General features: G+C 41.4%; 2 protein-coding genes across 4 annotated transcripts in view; both read left to right on the forward strand.

Annotated features, from left to right (window-relative positions):
- The first annotated feature begins 2045 nt into the window (after positions 1-2045).
- LOC120528011 (immunoglobulin kappa light chain-like) overlaps positions 2046-25049 on the forward strand; it is a 127225-nt gene continuing 104221 nt past the window's right edge. The window contains exons 1-2 of the mRNA XM_039751982.1: positions 2046-2129; positions 2343-2664. Of these exons, the coding sequence (XP_039607916.1) occupies positions 2081-2129; positions 2343-2664 (371 nt within the window). The 5' untranslated portion in view covers positions 2046-2080. The remainder of the gene's footprint in view (positions 2130-2342; positions 2665-25049) is intronic.
- The window catches only part of LOC120528009 (sodium- and chloride-dependent GABA transporter 2-like), a 92865-nt gene continuing 81430 nt past the window's right edge, over positions 13615-25049 (forward strand). For 2 of the 3 annotated variants that reach the window (XM_039751977.1, XM_039751979.1), the window contains exon 1: positions 13615-13927. The gene's annotated coding sequence lies outside the window, so the exon portion shown is untranslated. The remainder of the gene's footprint in view (positions 13928-25049) is intronic. The other variant, XM_039751976.1, reaches the window with a different exon arrangement.

The raw sequence follows: 25049 nt of genomic DNA on the forward strand, positions 1-25049 counted from the left end.
TTTAGCTCGCTGCCTAACTACGTATGCAAACGCGTGGTGAGGGCAGAAGACTCACCTTTATTCCTTTACGGCCTCTTTCGTTGTTCCAGCTTTTTTTCTCTCCTTCTCTCTTGTGTGACTCCCCCTTATATGCCTCTATGGGTGCAGTGCCACAATGGTGAACCACAGGAAGCTAATGAAGCAATTAAGACAGACGCCACCCTAGTGTCTCGATCACTGCACCAGCCTCCTGTAGCCGTGTGAGCACGCACACCAGTGAAGATCAAGCCAGCTAGTTGTGTAGTTATTTATCTCTCCACAAAATGTTAAACAGTGAACTCTCTCTATCACAGGGTGTATTATCGACTATTTTTAAGTTACCCTTTTCTTTATCAAGTTCGTTATTGGATTGGTCTACTCCCGCACCCTAAATAATAACACACACGCATACACAGATACACATACACTCAGACCCTAACCACAACAGTGCCCTACGAATGACACACACACAGTTGGCTAACTTTTAGCACTTAAAAGTAAAAGAACAACACAAATGCTTTAGGTATAACACAACTTGTCACTCTCTCAGCACATCAAGAGACTTATTTACTATCGGCACGGACAACATGCGATGTTTTAAATAGACCACAGACCTAAATATTACTTTTGATCTCCAAGAAAATATTAAAACATACAAAGACTCAGTATCCTTGACTATAGGCCATTTATTAGCCAAGAACACCTTCTTCTCGCATTGCCCCTAACTTTCGAGCGGCGCCCTCGCTCTGAGCCTTAAAACCCCGCAGCGTAGAGCTAAATGGCAAAATCTCTAGCTGCTTCAGGTGCTCTTAGAAAAATCTACCTTATTACTTCAATCACTCTAGATATTAAGACAAAGCATAGAAAGATGAAAACAAGTTACTTTTTATTAAAGAACAAATAATAAGTAATAGAAAATAAGTTTGATAGTAAAGTCTGGATAAAATAGTCTTTAAAAAGCTTACTGAAAGGAATCAGTGATGTCAAGGATGAAAGTCCCAGGCGGCGGTTGATTTAGCAAATGATGTTCATGAGAATGCTGTTAACTGACGATCGGATGAAAACTGGTTACACGTGTCTTTGTTGTATTCTCTGACGTGGCTCTTCCATCGTCACTGTTTCTCTTCTTCTTCTGCTTCCAACGTTGCTTAAAAATGAGGTATATTTATTATAAAGTTCCATGCCGAGGTTTCACAGCACATGAATGTTCCATGCACCTGATTGGCTGGCTGTCAATATGATAGATGAATTTTGCTCCCCAGGTAATAAAGTTCTTTGAGATTGCCTCAGTTCTTCCTTTCTCAGGCTGTAAATCCCATTGATGTCCCAGATGTCCATCCGTAAAGTAATCAAGAACCTGAGGTATCAGGTCAGGCTTTCTTTCTCAGACTTTAACTGTTATAACAGTGAGGTATTCAAAAGAGGATATGTCTTTTTATTATAATGTCTCCTACATCTGGATTCATCTTGTTGGGTTTGAGCAAAATATAATACAGAATAAAATGTAGATTTTATACACCATAACACAGGGTCTTAGTAATGTTCTGGTAATATTCACTCTTTATATTCTCATTTCCAAATGCACTAAACGTGTCAGTTATCAATTAAATAGTTTTTGGTCAGAGGTAGACCTAAATATGTTTAATGATTACAGACCCATTTCAAATGTTCTCTTTTCTTACTTAAATACTTGGGAACGCAGCACTCTCATATCTCCAGTTTCACTCTACTCATTACAGCTTATCTGACAAGTTCCAGAGTGGCACTGTAGTCAATGACACTTTATTGTCTAATCATTTCTCTCATGGCACTATAGCTGAAAACGTTTGCAAGCACTCAACAAAGAGCGATATGCTACAAAGAATTTGAATTGAATATAAAGTATAGTAGCAGGTGGTGTCATCCTTTCTCATCTCACTTTAACACTCCAGGTGTCACTTTACATAAAAACACCTTTTAACTAAGCCCACCCACACCCTCACCCGGCCCTCGTCCCGCTCCGCTGCTCTCCTGGCTTTTATAACTTCCTCCACGAGACCCTCTGCCTGATCACTGAGCCACAATGACTCGCCTGCTACACTTCCTCTTGACCCTCTCCTTCTTTACTTGGGGTAAGACTAACTAGTAAATGGTTGAGTGTATGAAGGGAATATCAGAGAGGGAGGTCTTGAAATCCATTAACTTTTAAATGCCATTTTCTTGTATATTCACTAATGCAAAAGACGTAATAAAATTATCAAAATATGAATATAAGTTAGCAGGAATTTTTGTAACAATTCAGTAAAAATATCTGATGTGAACTCTGGTGCTCTTCTGCCCCCTAGAGTCCAGTGGAGAGATTGTCCTGACCCAAACACCAACAGAGAAGTTTGTATTGCCCGGAGAAAGTGTCACCCTTCAGTGTCAGACCAGCAGCGCCATTGGATTTCAGAATGTCTGGAGGGACACGCAGTACAGCCTGGCCTGGTACCATCAGAGGGCTGGTGAGGCTCCTAAACTCCTAATTCACTTGGCCACCTCCCGCAGATCTGGGGTTTCCGGTCGCTTTAGTGGGAGCGGAGCAGGTACAAGCTTTTCACTCACCATCAACGCCATTCAGCCTGAAGATGCCGGACATTACTATTGTCAGCAGTACAGGGAGACTCCTCTAACACGGCGACAAAGAGAAGTGCAAAAAGAAGCCAGGGCGCGCGTGACTGGGCGGCAGCTGCAGCTGCTTTATAGAAGGCACTCAGGAGACTGCTGCTTCACTGACACTGATTTACAATACCAGCGACGGAGATTTTAATTGTACTCTAACAAGCTGGGGGGGTGGTGAGAGTGTCAACTGGTCAGTTTTAACTAACAACTAAAGAGAGCAGAAAACTTCATATTGTCTGGGCCAGAACTAGAGCTTTAATATGAAGTCTTCCAAGCATGTGATAAGGTGCCACACAATTAAAAATTAATATAAATTAAAATGAGAAAAATTAAAACTGTGAGTAACTCTGCACAATATAAAGCAAAGTAATCACAATGACTTCAGAATGGTGGGCCAGGAGCATTTATGGTAGCTGCTGTCCTTCTCCCCATCACACACTTTGTGCTCTCAGCCCAACCATCCACCCTCTAATTCCCCATCAGGGATATCAGTATGATATTTGTGTTACCAAACTCAATAAATTAATCATTAAAAATGAAGGTGCAGTGATGTAAATAGTCATTACAATTGTACACCAATAGCAAAGTTAGACAGAACAAAATTTTAATTCGGTCTGATTTGAGCCTTACTGTAGATCACATTGGAGGGATTCATGATTGATACAATACTACTGCCTTGTGGTCATAGACAGCAATTGTGAGAAATGATTTTTAATGTCAAATGCAATTCTTACTTATGTAAATGATAACTTTTTTATTGTTATCTTTTACTGCTACCAATCTTAAAAAGCATTTTAATTAAAGCATTTTATTCCGAGACCCAGTCTTAGTTGTGCTGGTAAGTACAAGGATAAGAATTGATAAGGACTGGCACTAGCAGAAATGAAGGAAAACATCCTGCCCTCAGGGTCCTGTTTGTCAGTAACTTGGAAGGACATGAGAAATGCTCACTCGTGACATACTCCTGTCATGAACTGCATAGGTAAAGAGTGTCATCAACCGCAGTACTTCAGTCAGCGCTCGACAATAAAGGCTTCTTCTTTATCCTTAAAGAGTTCGAATAGATATTCTCTTTTGGCTTATGTGTGTGTGTGTTTATTCATATATATATATATATATATATATATATATATATATATATATATATATATATATATATATATATATATATATATATATATATAGTCAGTCAGTCATTCTCCAACCCGGTATATCCTAACACAGGGTCACAGGGGTCTGCTTGAGCCAATCCCAGCCAGCACCGGGCGCAAGGCAGGAACAAACCGTGGGCAGGGCACCAGCCCACTACAGTATATATATATAATACTCAAAAAAATTTAAGGAATGCTTTGAAATCAGATCAGATCTCAATGCTCCTAATGAAACATGGTGGATAGAACAAGAAAGGCGGGCTTGGAAAGAAGTACTAACCTCTCTCTCTCTTATCAGCAGAAAAACGGAAGAATAAAGTCTGCATCTTTTGAAACCTCCAGAAGAACATCTCCTTACGATCGACTCACTTCTGCAATGATTGTTTACCTTCTGTCCCATCCCGATGATGTCACTTCCGGTTTCTGGTTTCAACGTTATCTCCATCTCCATCCTAATTTCCTCTGTACTTCACTTCCAGCCAAATCTGTATAAAGTTCTGTCATTTCCTGCCTTCATGTGTCCATTGTGTCTCATTCTGTTGTAAACAGTCTGAATTGACTACTAGGATCATCTCACACTATATGGGGAAGACTCCTCCAACCTTCATGAATGTTGTCTCTTTTGTCTTATCACAATACATACATTATATTTACTGTATAGTTTATATATACTACATATACTGTACACTATATATACACTGAGGTCTCTGCACCCTGCTTGCTTCGTATTTAAAGAAGTGGTGTATAGAAGAGTATGCAGGGTATGGGAGGAAGACAGTTTGGTCCTTAGTTATTATAGATAGATAGATAGATAGATAGATAGATAGATAGATAGATAGATAGATATAGATAGATAGATAGATAGATAGATAGAAAATTAGTTACTTGAGTATTTTACAGCAAATCCACCTCTGAATGGCTGAAGAAAAACAAAATGAAGACTTTGGAGTGGCCTAGTCAAAGTCCTGACCTGAATCCAATTGAGATGCTATGGCATGACCTTAAAAAGGTGGTTCATGCTAGAAAACCCTCAAATAAAGCTGAATTACAACAATTCTGCAAAGATGAGTGGGACAAAATTCCTCCAGAGCGCTGTAAAAGACTCATTGCAAGTTATTGCAAACGCTTGATTGCAGTTATTGCTGCTAAGGGTGGCCCAACCAGTTATTAGGTTCAGGGGGCAATTACTTTTTCACACAGGGCCATGTAGGTTTGAATTTTTTTTTCTCCCTAAATAATAAAAACCATCATTTAAAAACTGCATTTTGTGTTTACTTGTGTTATATTTGACTAATGGTTAAATGTGTTTGATGATCAGAAACATTTTGTGTGACAAACATGCAGAAGAATAAGAAATCAGGAAGGGGGCAAATAGTTTTTCACACCACTGTAGATAGATAGATAGATAGATAGATAGATAGATAGATAGATAGATAGATAGATAGATAGATAGATGTATTTCAAATAACAATACAGTCAACCCTCGTTTATCGCGGTTAATCCGTTCCAGACTCTGCCGCGATAAATTAATTTCCGCGAAGTAGGATTCTTTATTTATAAATAGAATATTTTCGCAGTTAGAGCATAGAAAACCTGTTTACGACCTTCTAAAAACTGTAATCCCTCCTCGATCGCGGGGGTTGCATTCCAGACCCCCCCGCGATTGGTGAAAATCCACGAAGTAGAAACCATATGTTTATATGGTTATTTTTGTATATTTTAAGCCCGTATAAACTCTCCCACACTGTTAACATTATTATAGCCCTCTAGACATGAAATAACACCCTTTAGTCAAACATTTAAACTGTGCTTCATTACAAGACAGAGATGGCAGTTCTTTCTCACAATTAAAAGAATGCAAACATATCTTATCTTCAAAGGAGCACCGTGAAGAGCAGATGATGTCAGAGAGAGCGCTAGCTAAGAAAAGCAAACAATCAAAAAATCAATACGTGCTTTTAAGTATACAGAAGCACCGCGATAAAGCGGCATTTTGTAGAGGAGCGTCCGTGTCCTCTGTGCAAACAGCCCCTCTGCTCACACCCTCTCCGTCAGGCAGAGAGAGTGAGAGAGACAGAGAGAAGCAAACAAAACAAGCAACACGCGGGAAGAATATCTTATAGCATTGAGGAGTTTTAGTTAATATGTAATACATGCTCTGATTGGGTAGCTTCTAAGCCATCCGCCAATAGCGTCCCTTGTATGAAATCAACTGGGCAATCAAACTGAGGAAGCATGTAACCTAAATTAAAAGACCCATTGTCACAGAAAGTGGCGAACCAGTGAAAAATCTGTGATATATATTTAGATGTGCTTACATTTAAAATCCGCGATAGAGTGAAACCGCGAAAGTCGAAGCACGATATAGCGGGGATTACTGTATATTATTTACCCTTCAGCTTGAGAATTTTTCATCTAACTTGACTTTATCTGCCTCGGTGGAGGATGAGTGAGCAGGCTGCCTGCTGCCAGTGCTGATCGACGCATTTGCAAATCAAAGATGCTGATGAGGAGGTGAGAGGGAATTTCAGGTGGCTCAGGTGGCTTTTGGGATTCCAGTCATAAATGAGGATTGATTGAAACAATTGCAAGGTGTCTTCCTCAAGGCTATAGGGATGAAGAGCCGCAGCCAGGGAGTGAACAGATTATGGAATAAGTGACCAAACTTTAAAGATTTCGGTTATCGTGAGATATGCACCTTTTCAAGTGCCTGCCTGCAGCTGACTGCAGTTGATCCTGAAAGTTTAGGACTATTTTCTGCCTGTAAAAGTGTGTATCATCTGTAATTGAATCAAATCTAAAAAGTGAATGTGCAGCCTGGTTGCTTACAATGGATAGAAAGATACAAGATGTGCTTTATAAATTACTGTAAGTGCATTGCTACACAGAAAGGCACTCCATAAAGGAGACGTGTAAAATTCACTTTATGAACACCGTACTTTATATCCATTTTATATATACAGTGTTGTCAAATCAGGTAGGAACAGCAGGAATTGAATGTGGTGTGACACTGGAGCCAAAAACCTCTCCTTCTTTACATTTAGAATTAGAATTAGAATTAGAACAATCTAGACGAGAACAGGCCATTCAGCCCAACAAAGCTCGCCAGTCCTATCCACTTGCTTCCTCCAAGAAAACATCAAGTCGAGTTTTGAAAGTCCCTAACGTCTTACTGTCTACCACACTACTTGGTAACTTATTCCAAGTGTCTATTGTTCTTTGTGTAAAGAAAAACTTCCTAATGTTTGTGCGAAATTTACCCTTAACAAGTTTCCAACTGTGTCCCCGTGTTCTTGATGAGCTCATTTTAAAATACAAGTCTCGATCCACTGGACTAATTCCCTTCATAATTTTAAACACTTCAATCATGTCACCTCTTAATCTTCTTTTGCTTAAACTGTAAAGGCCCAGCTCTTTTAATCTTTCCTCATAATTCAACTCCTGTAGACCTGGAATCAGCCTAGTCGCTCTTCTCTGGACCTTTTCTAGTGCTGCTATGTCCTTTTTGTAGCCTGGAGACCAAAACTGCACACAGTACTCAAGATGAGGCCTCACCAGTGCATTATTAAGGTTGAGCAGAACCTCCTTGGACTTGTACTCCACAGATCGTGCTATATAACCTAACATTCTGTTAGCCTTCTTAATGGCTTCTGAACACTGTTTAGAAGTTGATAGCTTGGAGTCCACTATGACTCCTAAATCCTTCTCATAAGGTGTACTCTCGATTTTTCGACCGCCCATTGTGTATTCAAACCTAATGTTTTTACTTCCTATGTGTAATACTTTACATTTACTGACATTAAATTTCATCTGCCACAAATCTGCCCAAGCCTGTATGCTGTCCAAGTCCTTCTGTAATGATATAACGGATTCCAAATTATCTGCTAATCCACCTATCTTGGTATCATCTGCAAACTTAACCAGCTTGTTACTTATATTCCTATCTAAATCATTTATATATATTAAAAATAGCAGCGGCCCTAGCACTGACCCCTGTGGAACACCACTCTTAACATCAGCCAGTTCTGATGAGGTTCCTCGCACCATCACCCTCTGCTTCCTGTGTCTGAGCCAATTCTGCACCCATCTAAAAACATCACCATGAACTCCCACTTCTTTTAACTTGATGCCCAACCTCTCATGTGGCACCTTATCAAATGCTTTCTGAAAGTCCAGATAAATAATATCATAAGCTCCACTTTGATCGTATCCTTTTGTTGCCTCCTCATAGAATTCCAACATGTTAGTAAAACACAACCTCCCCCTTCTGAACCCATGCTGACTGTTCAGAATAACTCCTGTCCTTGCCAGGTGTTGCTCAATCTTATCCTTAATAATTCCTTCCATTAATTTTCCTGTGATGCTTGTTAAGCTTACTGGCCTATAGTTGCTTGGATCTGCCCTGTCACCCTTTTTATATAATGGGATGATATTTGCCATTTTCCAGTCCTTTGGAATCTCTCCAGTGCACAGTGACTTCCTAAAAATATGTGTCAAGGGTTTATATATGTACTCACTAACCTCCTTAAGAACACAAGGATAAATATTATCTGGGCCTGGTGATTTGTTTGATTTAGACTGGATGACAATATGTTGGAAGTCTCTGCTCTATTTAAGAAAAGGCCGAACTGGAAATTTGCATTCATTAAGGGATTCGTTACTGTAAGAGACGGTTTGAAGTCCTCAGGAGCACTGATTTTCACTGAAGAAGCCAAGGTTTTGACATTATGGTTGTTATATTAACTTTATTTTGACTTACAATTAAATCTGGACCCTGGAACTTTACCTCTGTCCCCCTAATCTGTTTAACAATATACAAGAAGCACACTCTTTTTAAAACTGTTCCCATTTCTTCTCCAAACACACTTATGGCCCAATTCTCTGACTCTCACAGCCCCCTCTTGACAGCCCCTCATGCTCTTAGCAGGTGTGTCCGGTCTTTTTCTACTTCTGATCTTCTCTCAGGTTGATTTGCATGATGGCGCCGCCTCATTGCTCTGACTGTTTAAGATACTAAAGGCTCACCGGTGTGTGAAAGAGCAGACAACTCTACCATTAAAATGAAGGCACTGGACACACTGACTGCGGTGCTGCTCATCACCTACACACTTGGTAAAGTGGACTGGGCATTCTCAAATGGCCTTCATTAGTAACCCTACTGTAAAGCGGGTCTTCCGGGACCCCTGAAAGCTCACTTAGCCATGCCTTTGGTTATAAATGTGAAGCCTCAATTAAATTAATGAAGTGAATCTGCTATCATAAAGTGCATTAGAAAAGAGTAGAAGAAGATGAACAAATGAGAAAGGTCATGCAAAGGACATTAACTTTTCTTTGTTAACTAATAGCATGGGTTCTAAAGAGTTTGGGAAATTCAGTTGTTTTTGAACTTTTTCTTTTATAGGAGTGAAGAAGACTAAAAAACAAAAACAAGATAACTGTCTTCTCTCCAGCCACCATTATTCTCATTCCCTTTTCATTTGTCTTCTCTGCAGGCTCCAGTGCTCAGATCACCACGACTCAGCCTCAGACAGCAGTGTCTGGCCAGTCTGGAGAGACGGTGACCATCAAATGCCAGACCAGCAGCTCTGTTTACAACTCCTATTATAAGGTGGACGTCCTAAACTGGGTTCAACAGAAGCCTGGAGCACCTCCAAAGGGCATAATAGGTGATGGTGTCTATCTATCCTCTGGGGTGCCAAACCGCTTCAGTGGCAGTGGAGGGGGGACTGAATTCACACTGACCATCCGTGGAGTCCAGCCTGAAGATGCCGGCTACTACTACTGTGCTCAACGCTATACTGCACCACACACAGTGACAGAGGGGCTGAACAAAAACCTCAGCTCAGTGCCCACCTGCAGTGCTAGCCATGGAGCCACAATTTCCAGAACAGGCTGCCATATTACCTGTGGTGAATAGTAGGTGAAGGGTCAGCAAGATACTAAGAGAGGAAAAGGAGACCTTACCAGGTTTATCAACTTGATACCTGAAACTGGAGACCTGCATGTTCAATTTGTCAGTTCTCAAAGTTTATTTATTTATTTTATTTACCTTTATTTAACCAGGCAAGACAGATTAAGAACATGTTTCTTATTTACAACTGTGGCCTGGAAAGGGCAAAGCCTTAAGAGGGAATTTGGGGGGTGGGGGGGGTTTAAAAAAAAAATAAAAAATTAAAACATATTAAGAAAGATACATATATACAATATAAACGAAATTACGAAAAGAAAAAGGAAAAAGAAAGGAAAAAAATAATAAAGAAAGAAAGAAATGAAGCAAGAAACAGTGAATAAGTTACATGTTTACAAAAAATATCATAAAATATTATATAAACAATATGAACATTGGAGCAGCAATGAATAGAGCAGCAATGAATTGGAGCAGCTAGCCTAAATAACAGCGACACACGTCTTTATAATAAGCTTATATCCGTGATTGGAAAGCTGATTTAGGAATGAAATTATTCAGTTTTAACATTTTCTGCAGGTCATTCCAGTCTCTAGCAGCAGCGTTCTGAAAAGACGACAGGCCAAGTACAGAAGTAGCCTTAGGAACTGTCAGCAGAATCAGATTAGCAGAACGAGTATTATACACAGAAGAAGAAAAGTGTAACAATTCCTGTAAGTAAGGAGGGGAAAAACCAAGGAGAGTTTTCTAAATAATCATAAGCCAATGGATTTTACGGCGGGTGTACAATGAAGACCAGTTGAGAGAAGAATACAGGGTACAATGATGGGTTTTGAAAGGAGCATTTGTTATAAACCGGATGGCAGAGTGATAAAGAACGTCGATCTTCTGAAGCAGGCCTTTGGATGCTGATCTGTAAAAAACATCACCATAGTCAAACATGGGAAGGATTGTCATTTGAACCAGAGTTTTCCTAGCAGATGATGTAAATTCAAAACGCATTCTATAAAGGAACCCAAGTTTTAATTTGATCCTAGACTTCAGATTGTCAATGTGTTTTGAGAAAGACAGAGTATTATCCAGCCAAATTCCCAGATATTTATATTCAGTAATCTTATCCAGTGGTGTCCCGTCAAGGGAACAGATACCTGGAGAGCTTGATGGAATATGACCTTTTTTACTGAACCACATAAGTTTAGTTTTGGAAATATTTAACTGGAGGTGCAAATTAGAAAGAGTCAGTTGCAAACTATTAAAACTAAGTTGAAGTTGCTGCAAGACTGTAGCAAGGGAAGAACCTGTAGAGTAAAGAATTGTATCATCAGCGTAAAGATGGATAGATGAATCTGTAACCGAATTAGTGACAGTATTAATATAAATAGAAAAAAGTGTAGGTCCAAGTATTGATCCCTGCGGGACACCATTGGTGACTGGGAGAGGCTGGGAAAGGAGTAGTTCAGATTTCTCGGACTGCACTTTATCAGTAAGATAATTGGAAAACCAAGACAAGGATTTGTCAGAGATGCCAGTGTCATGAAGCCTATCAATAAGACGCTTATGATTGACAGAGTCAAAGGCCTTGGCCAAGTCAATGAAAATAGCAGCACAGTACAATTTAGAATTCAAAGTAGAATAGATATCATTTAAGACTTTAAGAGTAGCTGTTATACACCCAAACCCGGTTCTAAATCCTGATTGAACAGGTGATAAGATGTTGTGTGCTTCTAAATAATCAGTGAGTTGACCATTTACGAGTTTTTCCAAAACCTTGGAGATACATGGCAAGACAGAAATAGGCCTGTAACAGTTGGGATCTGACCGGTCACCACCCTTAAAGAGAGGGAACACTAACGCTGACTTCCAAGCACGAGGAATTTGCCCTGTACATATAGATAAGTTGAATATATCTGTAATGGGAGCAGCGATAATGGAAGCGGCCAATTTAAAAAAGACAGGATCCACCTCATCAGACCCAGCAGATTTATTGGAGTCCAGCCTGAGCAATTCATCCAGAACCTCTTCCTCTGAAAAAGCCCGCAAGGTGAAACTGTAAGAGTAGGATGGAAGTATTGTAAGATGAGGGAGAGTTGGAGAAGATGCAGTAGAGCAGTTAGTAGAATTTATAGGTGATGAAGCAGAATTAGAAAATTCAGGGGTTAGACCAGAAGTTATAAAGTGCTTATTGAGGAGCTCCAACATACACTTATTGTCTGATACTACAATGTTCTTTAAGTAGAGTGAAGGAGGTAGTTTACAAGATGGCTTATTTTCCATCTCCTTTACCGTATTCCAGAATTTGTTAGAATCAGAGCTACTAAGAGAAAACTGCTTCTTAAAATAGTCTGTTTTAGCCTTGCGAACGGCTTGTAAGGATTTATTTCTGAGTTGCTTAAAAACCAAAATATCTGCTGGGGATCTAGAGTGTCGTGCCTTGCGCCAGAGAGTATTTTTGTTGTAAAAGCATAGTGAGCTCCGGGGTAAACCAAGGACTATGTCGATCCTTTACTCTAAGTCTTTTCATTGGAGCATGTTTATCAACAATAGCCCTGAAAAGCTTATAAAATAAATACCAAGCCTCATCTACCGTTGGAACCAGCCTGATTCTTGACCAGTTAACATCAGCCATGTCGTGTAGAAAAGCTTGGTGATTAAAGTTTTTTAAAAGCACGTTTGCAACAGAATTGAGTTGGTTTCTTGATGGAGCAACAATTTCGAACACATGCAATAAAACAGTGATCACTGATATCAGAACAAAATACCCCAGAGTTATACTTGTGAGGAGAATTAGTTAAAATAATGTCAATCAGCGTAGCCTTGTCTATAGATTTGGAGTCATACCTAGTGGGGGAGCAGATAATTTGATGCAAGTTTAATGCATCGAATTGTTGAATGACTTTATCGGGTGGTTTGGTCATATCCCAATTTAAATCACCAAGAAGCACGAATTCAGTTTTGATCAAGGGCCCAACACACTGGACAATGTGGTTAAGGTACAGGCCGGGCTGATGGAGGGCGATAACACCCAGCCACTGACAGAGTGAAATTGTTAGTAAATTCAATGTTTAAAACAAGCAAATCGAATTGCTTGGGAACTGTCTTAGATAAGGCAATTGAGCACTTAAGATGTTCTTTGATATAAATTGTCACGCCACCACCTTTGGAGGACCTGTCCTGTCTAAATAAATTGTAGCCAGGTAAATTTAAATCAGGATAAGAAATAGACTTTTTTAACCAGGTTTCAGTGATTACTAGAAATTCAGGGTTTGAGCTCTCTACCAAAATCTTTAAGTTAGCCATCTTTGATAGGAGGCTTCTCGAGTTTATATGAAGAAACCCCAGGCTCTTTCTGGCACAGAAGTCGTTAAAGGACAGGTCATTTAAGGCTGGGTTGGGACCAGGATTAACGTGCACGTTGCCTGAAATTATGAGTAAAAAGACGATTAGAGCCCAGCCTAGAGTTTTTAAAAGACCACATTGTCGGTTCTTAACCCTTGATCTTTGCACGCGAGATGGTAACTCAGCAGACAGACACAAAATTCTCATAAAATGACAGGAGTACAACCACTGAGGAACAGAGTGCCGGGAAGAGAACATACCTTGTGTAGATACAAACAAATCAGTATTTCTCGTTACTGATGGACTGAAATGAACAGGAGTAGTGACAGAATAACACATAAATATCTCATTAGGTATATGATGATCATAAAAGTGAGAGATTAAATTTAGTGTGATGCTAGAGGAGCATAAAAACAATAAAAATGGTAAAAAATGCATTGTTCTTGCCATTTAGTAAAAATATATGGATTTAACTAATAACCACAGTTATCATCAGATTTGTAGCTAAGCTGCTGCTCCTACTAAAAACTAAAGTGGTGTAATGAGAAAAAACCTGGTGGATGGGCCCAGAGGCTGACGGTGGATTACAGCGGCAAAAGGCTACTGCTGAACGGCGGGTGGCAAAGTCTAGCAGCCGGAGAGCTGGAAGCCTGCGACCGGAGACCCAGAGAGCTAGCAGCCGGAGAGCCAGAGAGCCAGCAGCCGGAGAGCCAGATAGCTAGCAGCCGGAGAGCCAGAGAGCTAGCAGCCGGAAAGCTGGAAAGCTTACAGCCGGAGAGCCAGAGAGCTAGCAGCCGGAGAGCTAGAGAGCCAGCAGCTGGTAAGCTAGAAAGCCTGCAGCCGGAGAGCCAGAGGCCGCAGGACCGCGGCGATACGGGTGAGTAAATCCCTTTACCGTAAAGAGAAAAGTTCTGTTTTCGCTTTGTCGTTCTGGGGTGTCGAGTGTCACTTAATGCTCTAAAGTCTGTTTAAAAAGAAATGTTTTCAGTTGTTTTTTCAAAGAATCGACAGACTCAGCTGCACGCAGACCACAAGGCAGGCTCATCCATAGTCTCCTTGCTAAAGACTTGACACCATTTAGTCATGTCTCTTAGTAAATTTAGAAGGCCCACCGAGGGCCTGGAAGGGGAGGCTCTAAATCCTCTGTGGGATTCTGTGGGGATTTAGGAATTGGCCATCAGGCACCCTGCTCTAGTCTCTCCTGCCACAGTTTACATCTGTATGTCTGACTGACATACTCAGGGGAGTGAAAACACCCAACAAAGCACAGCTAGCAAGTGACTTACAGGGGTTCTCCATGACACACCTGTACTGCTTTGCACATGTGCTCATCTGCCGGGCTTAGACATTACGTAGGAGGAAATTAGGAAAACAGAAATGACCTAAAAAGTAATCTTACTCTGTCCCAGCTTCTATTGCATTACATCTTGATATTATAAGAAAGTTCCTGAATGCAGCTCAGCCTATTGGCCTATACTGTACTTCTTCTTTCAGCTCCTCCCGTTAGGGGTCACCACAGTGGATCATCTCCTTCCATATCTTCGTGCCCTCTGCATCTTGCCTTGTCACACCGTTAACCTGCAGTCCTCTCTCACCACATCCATAAACCTTCTCCTGGCAGCTCTATCCTTAAAATCCTTTCCAAAAATACCCAGCATCTCTCCACTGCCCCATTCAAACCAACACAATCTGACTTTGTGTTCAAACCGTCCAACTTGAGCTGACCCTCTAATGTCCTAATTTCTAATCTTGTTCATCCTCATCACACCCAGTGCAAATCTTAGCATCTTTAACTCTTCCACCTCCAGCTCTGTCTCCTGCTTTCTGGTCAGTGCCACCATCTCCAACCCATATAACATAGCTGGTCTCACTACCATCCCTGTACACCTTCCCTTAGCAACTTCAACGTGTCAGGTACAAAAAGGAAGAAACACAGCAGGACAAAGAAGGGATCACAGAACAGTTTACTGGAACAGTAAAAAATGAACAACTTTGAAACTGAACTATTTACAGTTGTCTATGAATCTCTCATTGTTATGCCCCTGAGAGACACTATCAACGGACCAAAAAAAAAAACGATTCCACATGCAGAACCCTCATAAACCCCATCTCTTCTCAAACCATCCAGAAAATCCATGCCTCCATTCAGGATTTCAACCCTTTTCCTCTTCTTACCATCAATCATATCCCCAAAGTCAGGCCTCCATGCTGTTTTCCAACCCGCTCGAGTCAACAGTCACTTCCTCCACAGAACGGGACGCTTCCACCCATCCGGGACACTACAATATTTTATTATTACTGTTGACACACACATGCGTATGGGAGGCAGCTAAAGGGGGGGAAATTCCACACCAAACCATGGGGTGGCGAAGTGTCTTGATCCTTTCTCTCTTTCCACAGCAGACCACTTATGGGAAATCCTGCCTGGCCCTAATGAAGTCACTTCTGGTCCCGACCCCACTGACATCACTTCCTCTACCCCCTATTAAAACCACCATCTTTTGTTCGTCAAATCAGTTCTGTTTTGGACTCCAAGCTGTACATTATTTTTTCCATTTTGCAGCCAGGTTTGGCTGCCCCAAACCTTTTTGTCTTGTTTTGACACTGTATATGTCAGAAGTCTCAGGGACTTTTGCTACTTTGTCATTGTAGGCATTGGCTATACCTCGTTCTATGTGCAGATATCCCATACATCAGCATCTTACCTTTGTGCTTTGTTCTGCCTCTTCCTTTTCGACTCCCTCAGCCAGGAGCTGTCTTGGGCCAGTTGCAACAACACACGGAATACAGGTAAGTAAAACAGAGTGAAATGAGAAACTGGATTCACTGGGGTATCAAAATGTCATGCAAAAAGACAATTTCCCCTCCGGAATTAATAAAGTGTACCAAATACAAAAAAGAAATAGTGGCTTGATCACTTCGTTTCTTCCCATCCATCAAAATTAACTAAAGGAACAAACCCACTGACTGAAAAGCACCTTTTCGCTTTGTACAATGAAGGCCACATTACGCCCTCAATAAATGAGCCCAGTCCCATTCACCTGGGGCCTCATGTATAACGCCGTGCGTAGAACTCGCACTATAACATGGCGTAAGCACAAAAGCCGAAATGTGCTTACGCACAGAAAAATCCAGATGCAGGAATCTGTGCGTACTCCAGCTTCCATGTTCTTCCGCTACATAAATCCCGATCAGCGTGAAAAGTAACGCTCGTGCACGCGCATTATGTAACGCCCCAACTCCTCCCAGAATTACGCCTCTTCGAATATGCAAATCAATATAAATCGCCCTTAAGTGCAGCCTTCTGTGAAAAGACAATGGGAAAAGCACGGGGAAAATATAAGAATTTCAGCGAATACCAAGTGGAGGCAAATGAAAAACATACTATTTGTTCAAATAAACCGTGGTATAATCAACAAAAGGAAGTTGATCGAGTAACATAGCGTGTTGGAGAAACTTGAAAGCTCACATTCACAAAATCGCACAGTGCCGGAAATAAAAAAGAAGTCAAATATCAAAGTCGCCGTGAAAAGCCGAGTTGTAAGCCCACTGTCTGAGTGTCATATGAAAGTTTATTAGGGTACAGAGAAAAAAGCCACACGGTGGGGAAAAAGCACGAAATGTCAACTTCAATCTCGAAATATCCACTTTAATCATGTAGTTTATTTTGTCATTAAAGTAGAACATCATAAACTTCATCTTAAAATCGTTTAATTAACCAGTTTCTCAAATCACATCGTAATTAAAGTAGCACGTTAAATGGTTTGTTTTGTATGTGATCTTCTATGTGCTCTGTGTGTGTGAATCACTACTTGCTTCTTAAACTGGCTCTCTTCCTCCGACTGGACACAGAATCCATTACATTCGTGATATTACAGCTCTCTGAATAACTAAAATACTGAGATGTATACGCGATGTCATTTTCATGATGATAGGAGTTAAAGCACGTTATTAAACATGTGTTTCACTTCGATGAAATAATTTATTGCAGCAGTACAATCAGGGGCGGCTCTAGGCTTGTGGTGGCACTGGGCAGAGGAAGAATCGGTGGCTCCTTCGCCCGCCCGTCAGTAAGGCAGTTTATGCACAGTGGATTGGCACGTCCGTTACAGACACTTCATAGCCGCCTCGTGCTCATGACACAAGCATTTAACTTTTGCCGAAATTTGTCGCTGCGTTTTTAGCTGTGTTGTTATTTTCTCTTTCTGTTTAATTTTCAATATGTATTGGCGTAGCCGTCACTGCAGTCCTTGCTTTTCTTTCCCCAAGTAACCGAGCCACACAATCAGCTCTGTAATAGACGTTAAGCCATCTGTAAGCTTAGCGCCAATTCTTCAAAACGTTTAAAGAACATTGAAATATCTTCGTAGTACATGTTTAATTATTCTATCCTTAACGACACTCCCAGTGAAGAATATAGATTATTTAAATGAAGTTAAAGTTTTATCTGTATAAATTAATAAACATATTTTGCTGCATTTCACCTTAAAAATGATATCGTCATTATATGTAAATACGCGCTTTATAAAGTGGCCCAGGTTGTGCGATATTATAACTGTAGTGCAAGTTTACAGTGGGGTGATTGTACTTATAAGTACAAACAGTTCTACAAGGAGCAATTGATTGAATGCATTTAAAGTTCTTGGGATGAAACTGTTTCTGAACTGCGAGGTCCGTACATGGAACTGTATACCGATAATTCTCTTTTCGATCAGCTGCTGCTGTGATTCACACTCCGATACAGTGATATAAATACTCCGAGTGGTGCAGTGAGAGTAATATGGAAAAAGATGATCCGCTGTGGCAACTCCTAACGGGAGGAGCTGAAAAAAGAAGAAGAAGAAGAAGAAGGAGGTGCAGTGAGAGTAACAACGCTAAAGCAGTTATGGTATTTGGAATACTATGGCTATTCCCTGGACCATTATATTGTTACAAGTTAATTACAATCAGATGCATTACACTAATAAACAATATGCGGTTAGTTTTGTGTATTTATAAAGCCGCGTCAGGAAAATAAGGTGTAACCACACAGGAACAGTAGCACTGCTTTGACGCTGGGTGCCGCCAGTCTGCAAAACCAAGCGAAGAACTTGCGTACGACAAGGTATGAGGTACCGTGGAAAAGTGCGTGGCTTTACGCCAAGTGTAGGTTTTATATATCGCGATTTGAACGTGGAAAAGTTCTTACACAACATTTCTGTGCGTACGCACCATTTATACATTAAGCCCCTGAAATTAAAGACCCTGACATAGTTAGTTACTGGCTTGCCAAACTCTTACCAACTACTCCATGTATCAGGGTCTGACGTGAAACTGTGACCTCAGACGTCCTGCAGACATTGATAAGTAAGTGTACATCGATTCATAATTAAAGAACTCTCCTTAAGACATCACACTTAAGTTGAGCTGCAAACGCTGTTGCCTGATGTACTGCAAAGTGAAATGACTAGAAAAGAAAAGAGAGGTTAGATCTAAAGAAAGCACACGGCAGACAATTGTGGAAGTCATTTCACTTTTGCTTAAGGCCCTGTCCACACGGACGTCTGAACTGAGCATTTTTTTGCCGCTTGTACCATCAGGTGAGCGAGGATCAAATGCACAGACCATCCACACGGGCTTTCGTGACTTGCGTTCGGTCAGATGTGCATTCACATGGCATCAAAAAAAAGAAAGCTTTTTCCTAATGTCAACTTCTGCCAAAATCCAGATGAGCGCAAAGAAAATGTCTTTATTGCGTTTACATGCCATTTGTTTAACGTTCTGGAGGACTGGATATCCAGAGCTCCAAGACACCTGGGATCTCTGGCAAAATCCTTTTGCAATGTCAGTCCATAGCTGTTCTGTTGGCTCTGGCATGACAAGAGGCCCATAGCACATATTTTATGCTCAGTTTTCTGAATGGTGAAACTGGCCAGCAGGTACTGGGAATGTAAGGAAGAAAAGGATTCCCCAGTTGCCTAAGGAAAAAAAAATCATAGAATTAGGGACTATATATTGTGAGAAAAACAGCAAAATGACACATTTTATTGGCTAACTAAAAAGATTACTATATACAAGCTTTCGAGGCAACTCAGGCACCTTCTTCAGGCAGACAGTAATACAGAAACTGGAGTTCACTGTGTTTATATGGACACCAGGACAGAAACAGCATTGGAAAACCTTTAAGTGAGACATCTTAGATGTAAAAAATTAACAGACCTCTTCAGGCTAAGATTCATTTAGCAAGAGAGGAGAACATTGTATAGTCAAGATCTTTGGATAAGATAACTGTCCAACGAAGTCTTTTGAAGTTTCTGATATACAATGTGGATCAGTAGACAGGTTGTCTGTGTCAGTCCGAGAGATGTAAGTAATCATCATATCTGGCAATAAAACTATTGTCTCTATTTAAACCATGTTGTAATGTGTTAAATTTTAGCATCAGTTTAACTTCCCATTCTTTTCTGTCTTGCTGTGCTCTGAGGTTGCCCATAAGCACTGGGACTTTAAAGTCCCCCTCACAGTGTCCATGGCTGTTTCAGTGGGCTGCTACAGGGACATCTGTGTTGGATGAGGGAATGGAGCTTCTGTAGGGCAGTACCACCTCCCCCAAGCCAAGATACTAGCCTACAGCTCCCCAGGATTACAACAGTGGCCCGGATTCCCGCTGGGCAATATAAGACTTTGAGTTCTTTATCTCAGCCCTGTTGGGTACAGTGAATACTGCCAAGGAGTGCTGTGGAGGACTTGTATGAAAAAAGGTTTTCGCCTAACCTGGAAGTGCTGGCAGGCCATGTGGACGGGCTGGCCAATATAAAAAAAAAACTAGAGCCAGAGTCGGGTGGAAGGTTGACAAAGCTTGCTGGGAGGAATGGAGGAGAAAAAGAGATGGAGAGAATCGTTTGTGTGCCTAATTACTTGTGGCTGTGGCGGTGGAAAGCATTGTGAAGGGTTTCCTCACAATAAAACAAATTATTGTTGGGTTTGAGGAGCAACAGTGCCCTCTAACAGCCACTATATATATATATATATATAGTGAGCCTGAGGGCTGATCGCACCCCTAGAGGATACAGATGCTCCTGGGAAAACCCCTCCTAAAAATGCTGACATTGACATCGTTCCCTTAATTGCTGGGCTTAATTGCAGCTGCTCTGTCACGCAATATGCTTTCCGCGCAGTACGCCGCATACTTAAAAGCCTGTACAGCACCTGTCAGTTTTGAATTGATTGTTTGCTTCTCTCTCTCTCTCTCTCTTACACACACATTCCCTGCTCTTGACGCGCACTCCTTTGAAGAGGAAGATAAGTATGCATTCTTTTAATTGTGAGACGGAACTGTCATCTCTGTCCTATCAAGTAGCACATTTAAACTTTTGAAAGAGACATAAGTTTGTTTGCAGTGTTTGAATAAAGTTCCTGTGTCTACAACCTCCTCTGTTTTCTGTGCAAATCTGTGACTCAAGTGTGACTATATATATATATATATATATATATATATATATATATATATATATATATATATATATATATATATATATTGTGGCAAGAGGCTGAGGGCCAGACCCAGGTGGGACATCTGGAAGGACTGGGAGGTCTATAGTCCGAGGGGGCAACCTCCCTGGATAGTGTGGGGACCACGGGAACGGAGCATGGAGGCTCAAACCCATTGGGGCCTGTGGCCACTGCCAGGGGACGCCCCAAGCCTCATAGAGCCCGGGAGACCTGCACTTCTGCCACACCTGGGAAGGTGGAGGAAGGACCTTCCAGGGATGCCCGGAGTGCTTCTGGATGCTCATGCGGCACTTCCGCCACACCAGGAAGTGCCGCCGAAAGGACATCAGAAAGTACCAGGAGCACATCCGGTTGACTATAAAAGGGGCCACCTTCCTACAGTAGAGGAGCGAGAGTCGGGTGCTGGAGGAGGACGAAGCTCCAGTGAACAGAAGAAAGGAGGCGCATGGATGCTGAAAGGCCTGTGATTTGGGGTGATTGGTGTGGAAGCACTGTGTGCTGTGTGGGACTGTGTTGGGGACATTTGTGTAAATAAAGCGCGGCTCGCAAACGCACCACGGACGGTCTGTGACTCACCCAGGGACCGCCGACGGTCCACAGAAGTGCTGTCTCCAACCCATTGGGGGAAAGGAACACCAGGCCAGGTGGGAGAGACGCGGACTCCCCCCTGTTCGATGTTGCCGAGGTTAACCCGGTAGGCACATCGAAAGAAGTGGCCGCTGGAAGGCAATGTGCTCCAAGAGACGGGATCCGGGAGGTGAGTCCCAGGCCTTACGGCAGTCGGCTCACGGGGGTTGGTCGTGCCAGGCCCTATCTTTATGTTACAAGAGGTAAGAAATGGGGAGGAACCGCAGCGTCTCAAGAAGCCGAGGCAAAGGAGCTGCCACAAGACTCACCACCCCATCAGGAGCAGGAAGAGGATGATGGCAGGGAACCGGAAATCCCTCCCCGAGGCAGGCGAGGGATTGAATGGTGTGTCGTGTTACTGTCGATGACTGGTCAGAGCCAGGGGAGGACCCGAAGGAGCCAGGAATAAGGCTTTGCGGTGCACAGCTGGCATGTAGGACTGAACAAAAGGTAAGTCCACCACTGGCTGATGCTCCATTTCTGCTAGCGGCTTGGTGTGAGCCGGAGGATTGCCTTTGGACCGCAGAGTTCTCTTCCAGGTACTACATGACCTCCGAGAGTGGATATTCGAGCTGGAATGGAAGGCGATTGCGCCACTGAAGACGCTGCGACAGTGGACTAAGCGGCGCGGCTCTAGAATCTCTGACCGGAGGTACGTGGCGGTGCAGGTAGGTAATACGTGTGCCATAAAGGGAAATGGAGACGCGTGTGAAAGAGTCTTAGTATCGTTCAGTTTCGGTGACCGAGTAGCTGCATCTCCGATAGTGGATGCGACGCTGAGGGTTGATTGCATGGTGGGAGTAAAGCCAAGAAGCCGGCTGATGAGTGCTGCGGGTCTAAATGTCCTGCTCCCAGAGCCAGTGTTGGTCTCATGCCGTTCTACAGGGCACAGACAGCAAGGGGTCTCTTCCTTTCCTATAGGGAGACTCAAACCATCAGTGTGCCCCAGAGGAAAGGGAAGATCCAGAGGAGCTCACGTACGGTGATGGGCTGCCCTCTGCAGTGGCAGAGGGAAACCCCGAAATCAGCGAGGAAGACAGGAGTGCGAACGGTCCCATTGGACATCCCGAGGAAGGGGGCACGTAGGCCGCTATAAATGTTAATGTTTTGGGCACATGCATCATCCAGATCTAAACACTAGTGTGGAGAGTCGTTCGCGTACTGAAGAGTCTATAGCTGAAAATGGAAGCTGCCATCGCTGTATGCAAGAGCCAGATCGAATGTTATTTACCTGTTTACCTTTATTTATTTACTTACTTCCTATAGCGTAAAGTCACAAATAGAATGCAGAGCTTCCCATGTAGATATACAAAGTTCAGCGATGGCAAAAATGCAACATGCATTCTTGCTCCGATGTAGAACCATCGTCATCATCTGAGTTCACCTCTGTTATAGCACATCTATGTGAAAACAGCAGTGTCAAATGCTTGGTATCGTGAATGCGACTGAGAGAATAAAACTGAATTAAAAAAAAAAAACAAAGCTAACCTTTACAAGTATCATAAATTTACACTGGCTGTTACAGACTGAAATCAAATGTATGTTTTTATTCTAAAATAGTAAGAATAAGAGCAGCTCACTTCTCAAAATGGACACGTCCGGGGTCGAACTCGTGAAGTTTTGATTACCAGTCAACAGTTGATACCGTTGCGCCACCAAAGCGGTCGTAGCAAATGTGTGTCAATGTCGCACCCTAACGCGGGTTCTTTTTCTGCAGTTGTATTCTTGAATAGAAGTGCATTTGTTCTGTTATATTTGTACTTTTTGTGAAAGTGTTTCTTTAATTTTTGGAATTCAGGTTTCACACATTATACACTTCATGTCTACACTTTGTCAATTATTACTAAAACATGAAAAATGTTTCTGTTTTAACGATGTATTTACATAGATTGTTTTAGACACGGAACACACATGAAATGCAAGTGTTCCAAATAACGATGTAGTATTTATAAAAGATGTTATTTTTCTTGACTTCTCACTCTATACAACTCCAAGCAACTGACACGCAGGGAAACAGACTTGAGCAGAGAAAACTGTGCGCTGATGGGGGATGTGATAGGAGGCTGTGTGCTGCTTATCAACACATTTAAAGGACAAAAGACGCTGACGGAGAGGTGAGAAGCGATTTAAGGTGAGACGGATCTACGAGTTTTTTCATAGGCTCTGGTAATTCTAGTGTTAAGAAGTGGAATGAACATGACACCAACACAACATTGCAAAGATTGCTGTAGCCCTCCAAAACTGATGATAAAACAAAAAGTAAACTTAGAAGAGAAGGTGGCCTGGGAACAAACACAAGCTTTAAAGGATCTACAGGAATGTCTCCCATTAATTGGTCACCACATGTATATCAGAACCAAGACTGAAGTCACTACTCATTAAAAAAATCGGGAGTGGTAGACTTTCTCGTATACTCAGATATGGGGATGGATATTTGAGGAGTAAACTGCAAGACAATGATTATATTTATTTTATTATGTATATTAAAGAACCATCAAAAACAAATCAAATGAATAATATATTGAACAATTATTATAAAAGTAAAGTTAAATAAGTTAAATAAATCAAACTCTGCTGCTGCATGAATAAAAGGTAAAGTATCACTTTCGGTTAATGGTAAAAGGCCAAAAGTTGATAGAAATCTACTGTACATTTTGCACCTAATACTTATATACAAAATATGGTTGACCACAGTCTGCGGTGGGCTGGCATCCTGCCTGGGGTTTGTTTCCTGCCTTGCACCCTGTGTTAGCTGGGATTGGCTCCAGCAGACCCCCATGACCCTGTAGTTAGGATATAGCGGGTTGTATAATGGATGGATGGTTGACCACAGTGAAACCGTACTCAAGTTATCGTGTTTATACACACACACAGACATAACTCCAAAAATGGTATTTTCAGAATTTTTGGAGAATTCCAATACTTTCCCTACACTTTGTATACAAGAAAGTCAGGGAGGTCTAAAATGTTGAGATTCATCAAAATCTCGACATTGAATCTTTGGAGGACTACAATGCTTTCCCTATACTATGTATATGGGAAAGTAAAAAAAGTGTATCAGAGCTCACATAAATATTGCAAGTAGGTGAGCTCAATCTTCCAAAATCATGAGAGAAAATGTGGATTAGTCTTTTGAGAAGTAGGAAAAAAAAAATTTGACTGTAATTCTGAAAGACCTAACTGAAGAAACCTAAAGATGTTTCCACCAAGTATGTTGTACTCACAGTTACACAAATGAAGTATGCATACTTTTTTTTAACTTAAAAAAAAAAATTGAAATATTACTGATTTCAATCTTATTAAGGAGTAAAAATGTCCAACATGAGCTGTCTTTAACAAAACATTCAGTTTAAATAACAGTGCGAAGACTTCTGATATCCACCACGTAATAGCAGTGCAGAGCAATAAAGTGCCAACGTCCTACAGAAAAAGGAGCTGTGAGAAGCGGATCAAAATTCTGCTCTGATGGAAAATTCCTGGATGTTCAGGAGGTTTCAGGCTGGGAAAATACCTGAGTATGCTTTGCATAATATTTGCATAACTCATGTGTGCAGCTCTTAGGAAACACACATCCAGGTACACCATGTGCTGCGTACGTTGCGCCAAACTAAAAAAAGAGCTGCTTTTGTATGCAAATCTTTGGCTCATACCAGAAAGAAGGTGAAATAGTCCAAAGCCTTTTATTTTATATTACCTGTACTGATGTCAGTTTATTTAGCATTGCACAGCCACTCATATTTCTTATCTAGTAACACAAACAACAAGGAGAGTACAGGCTACATTTAAAATGTTTCTTGGTTTGTTGGTGAGCACCATCTTGTGGATTTGAGGAGTACAACACTTACTCCACCTAAAAGAATTTACTTTAAATGAACATTTGA

Source organism: Polypterus senegalus, chromosome 4, assembly GCF_016835505.1.
Source record: "Polypterus senegalus isolate Bchr_013 chromosome 4, ASM1683550v1, whole genome shotgun sequence".
Taxonomy (NCBI): domain Eukaryota; kingdom Metazoa; phylum Chordata; class Cladistia; order Polypteriformes; family Polypteridae; genus Polypterus; species Polypterus senegalus.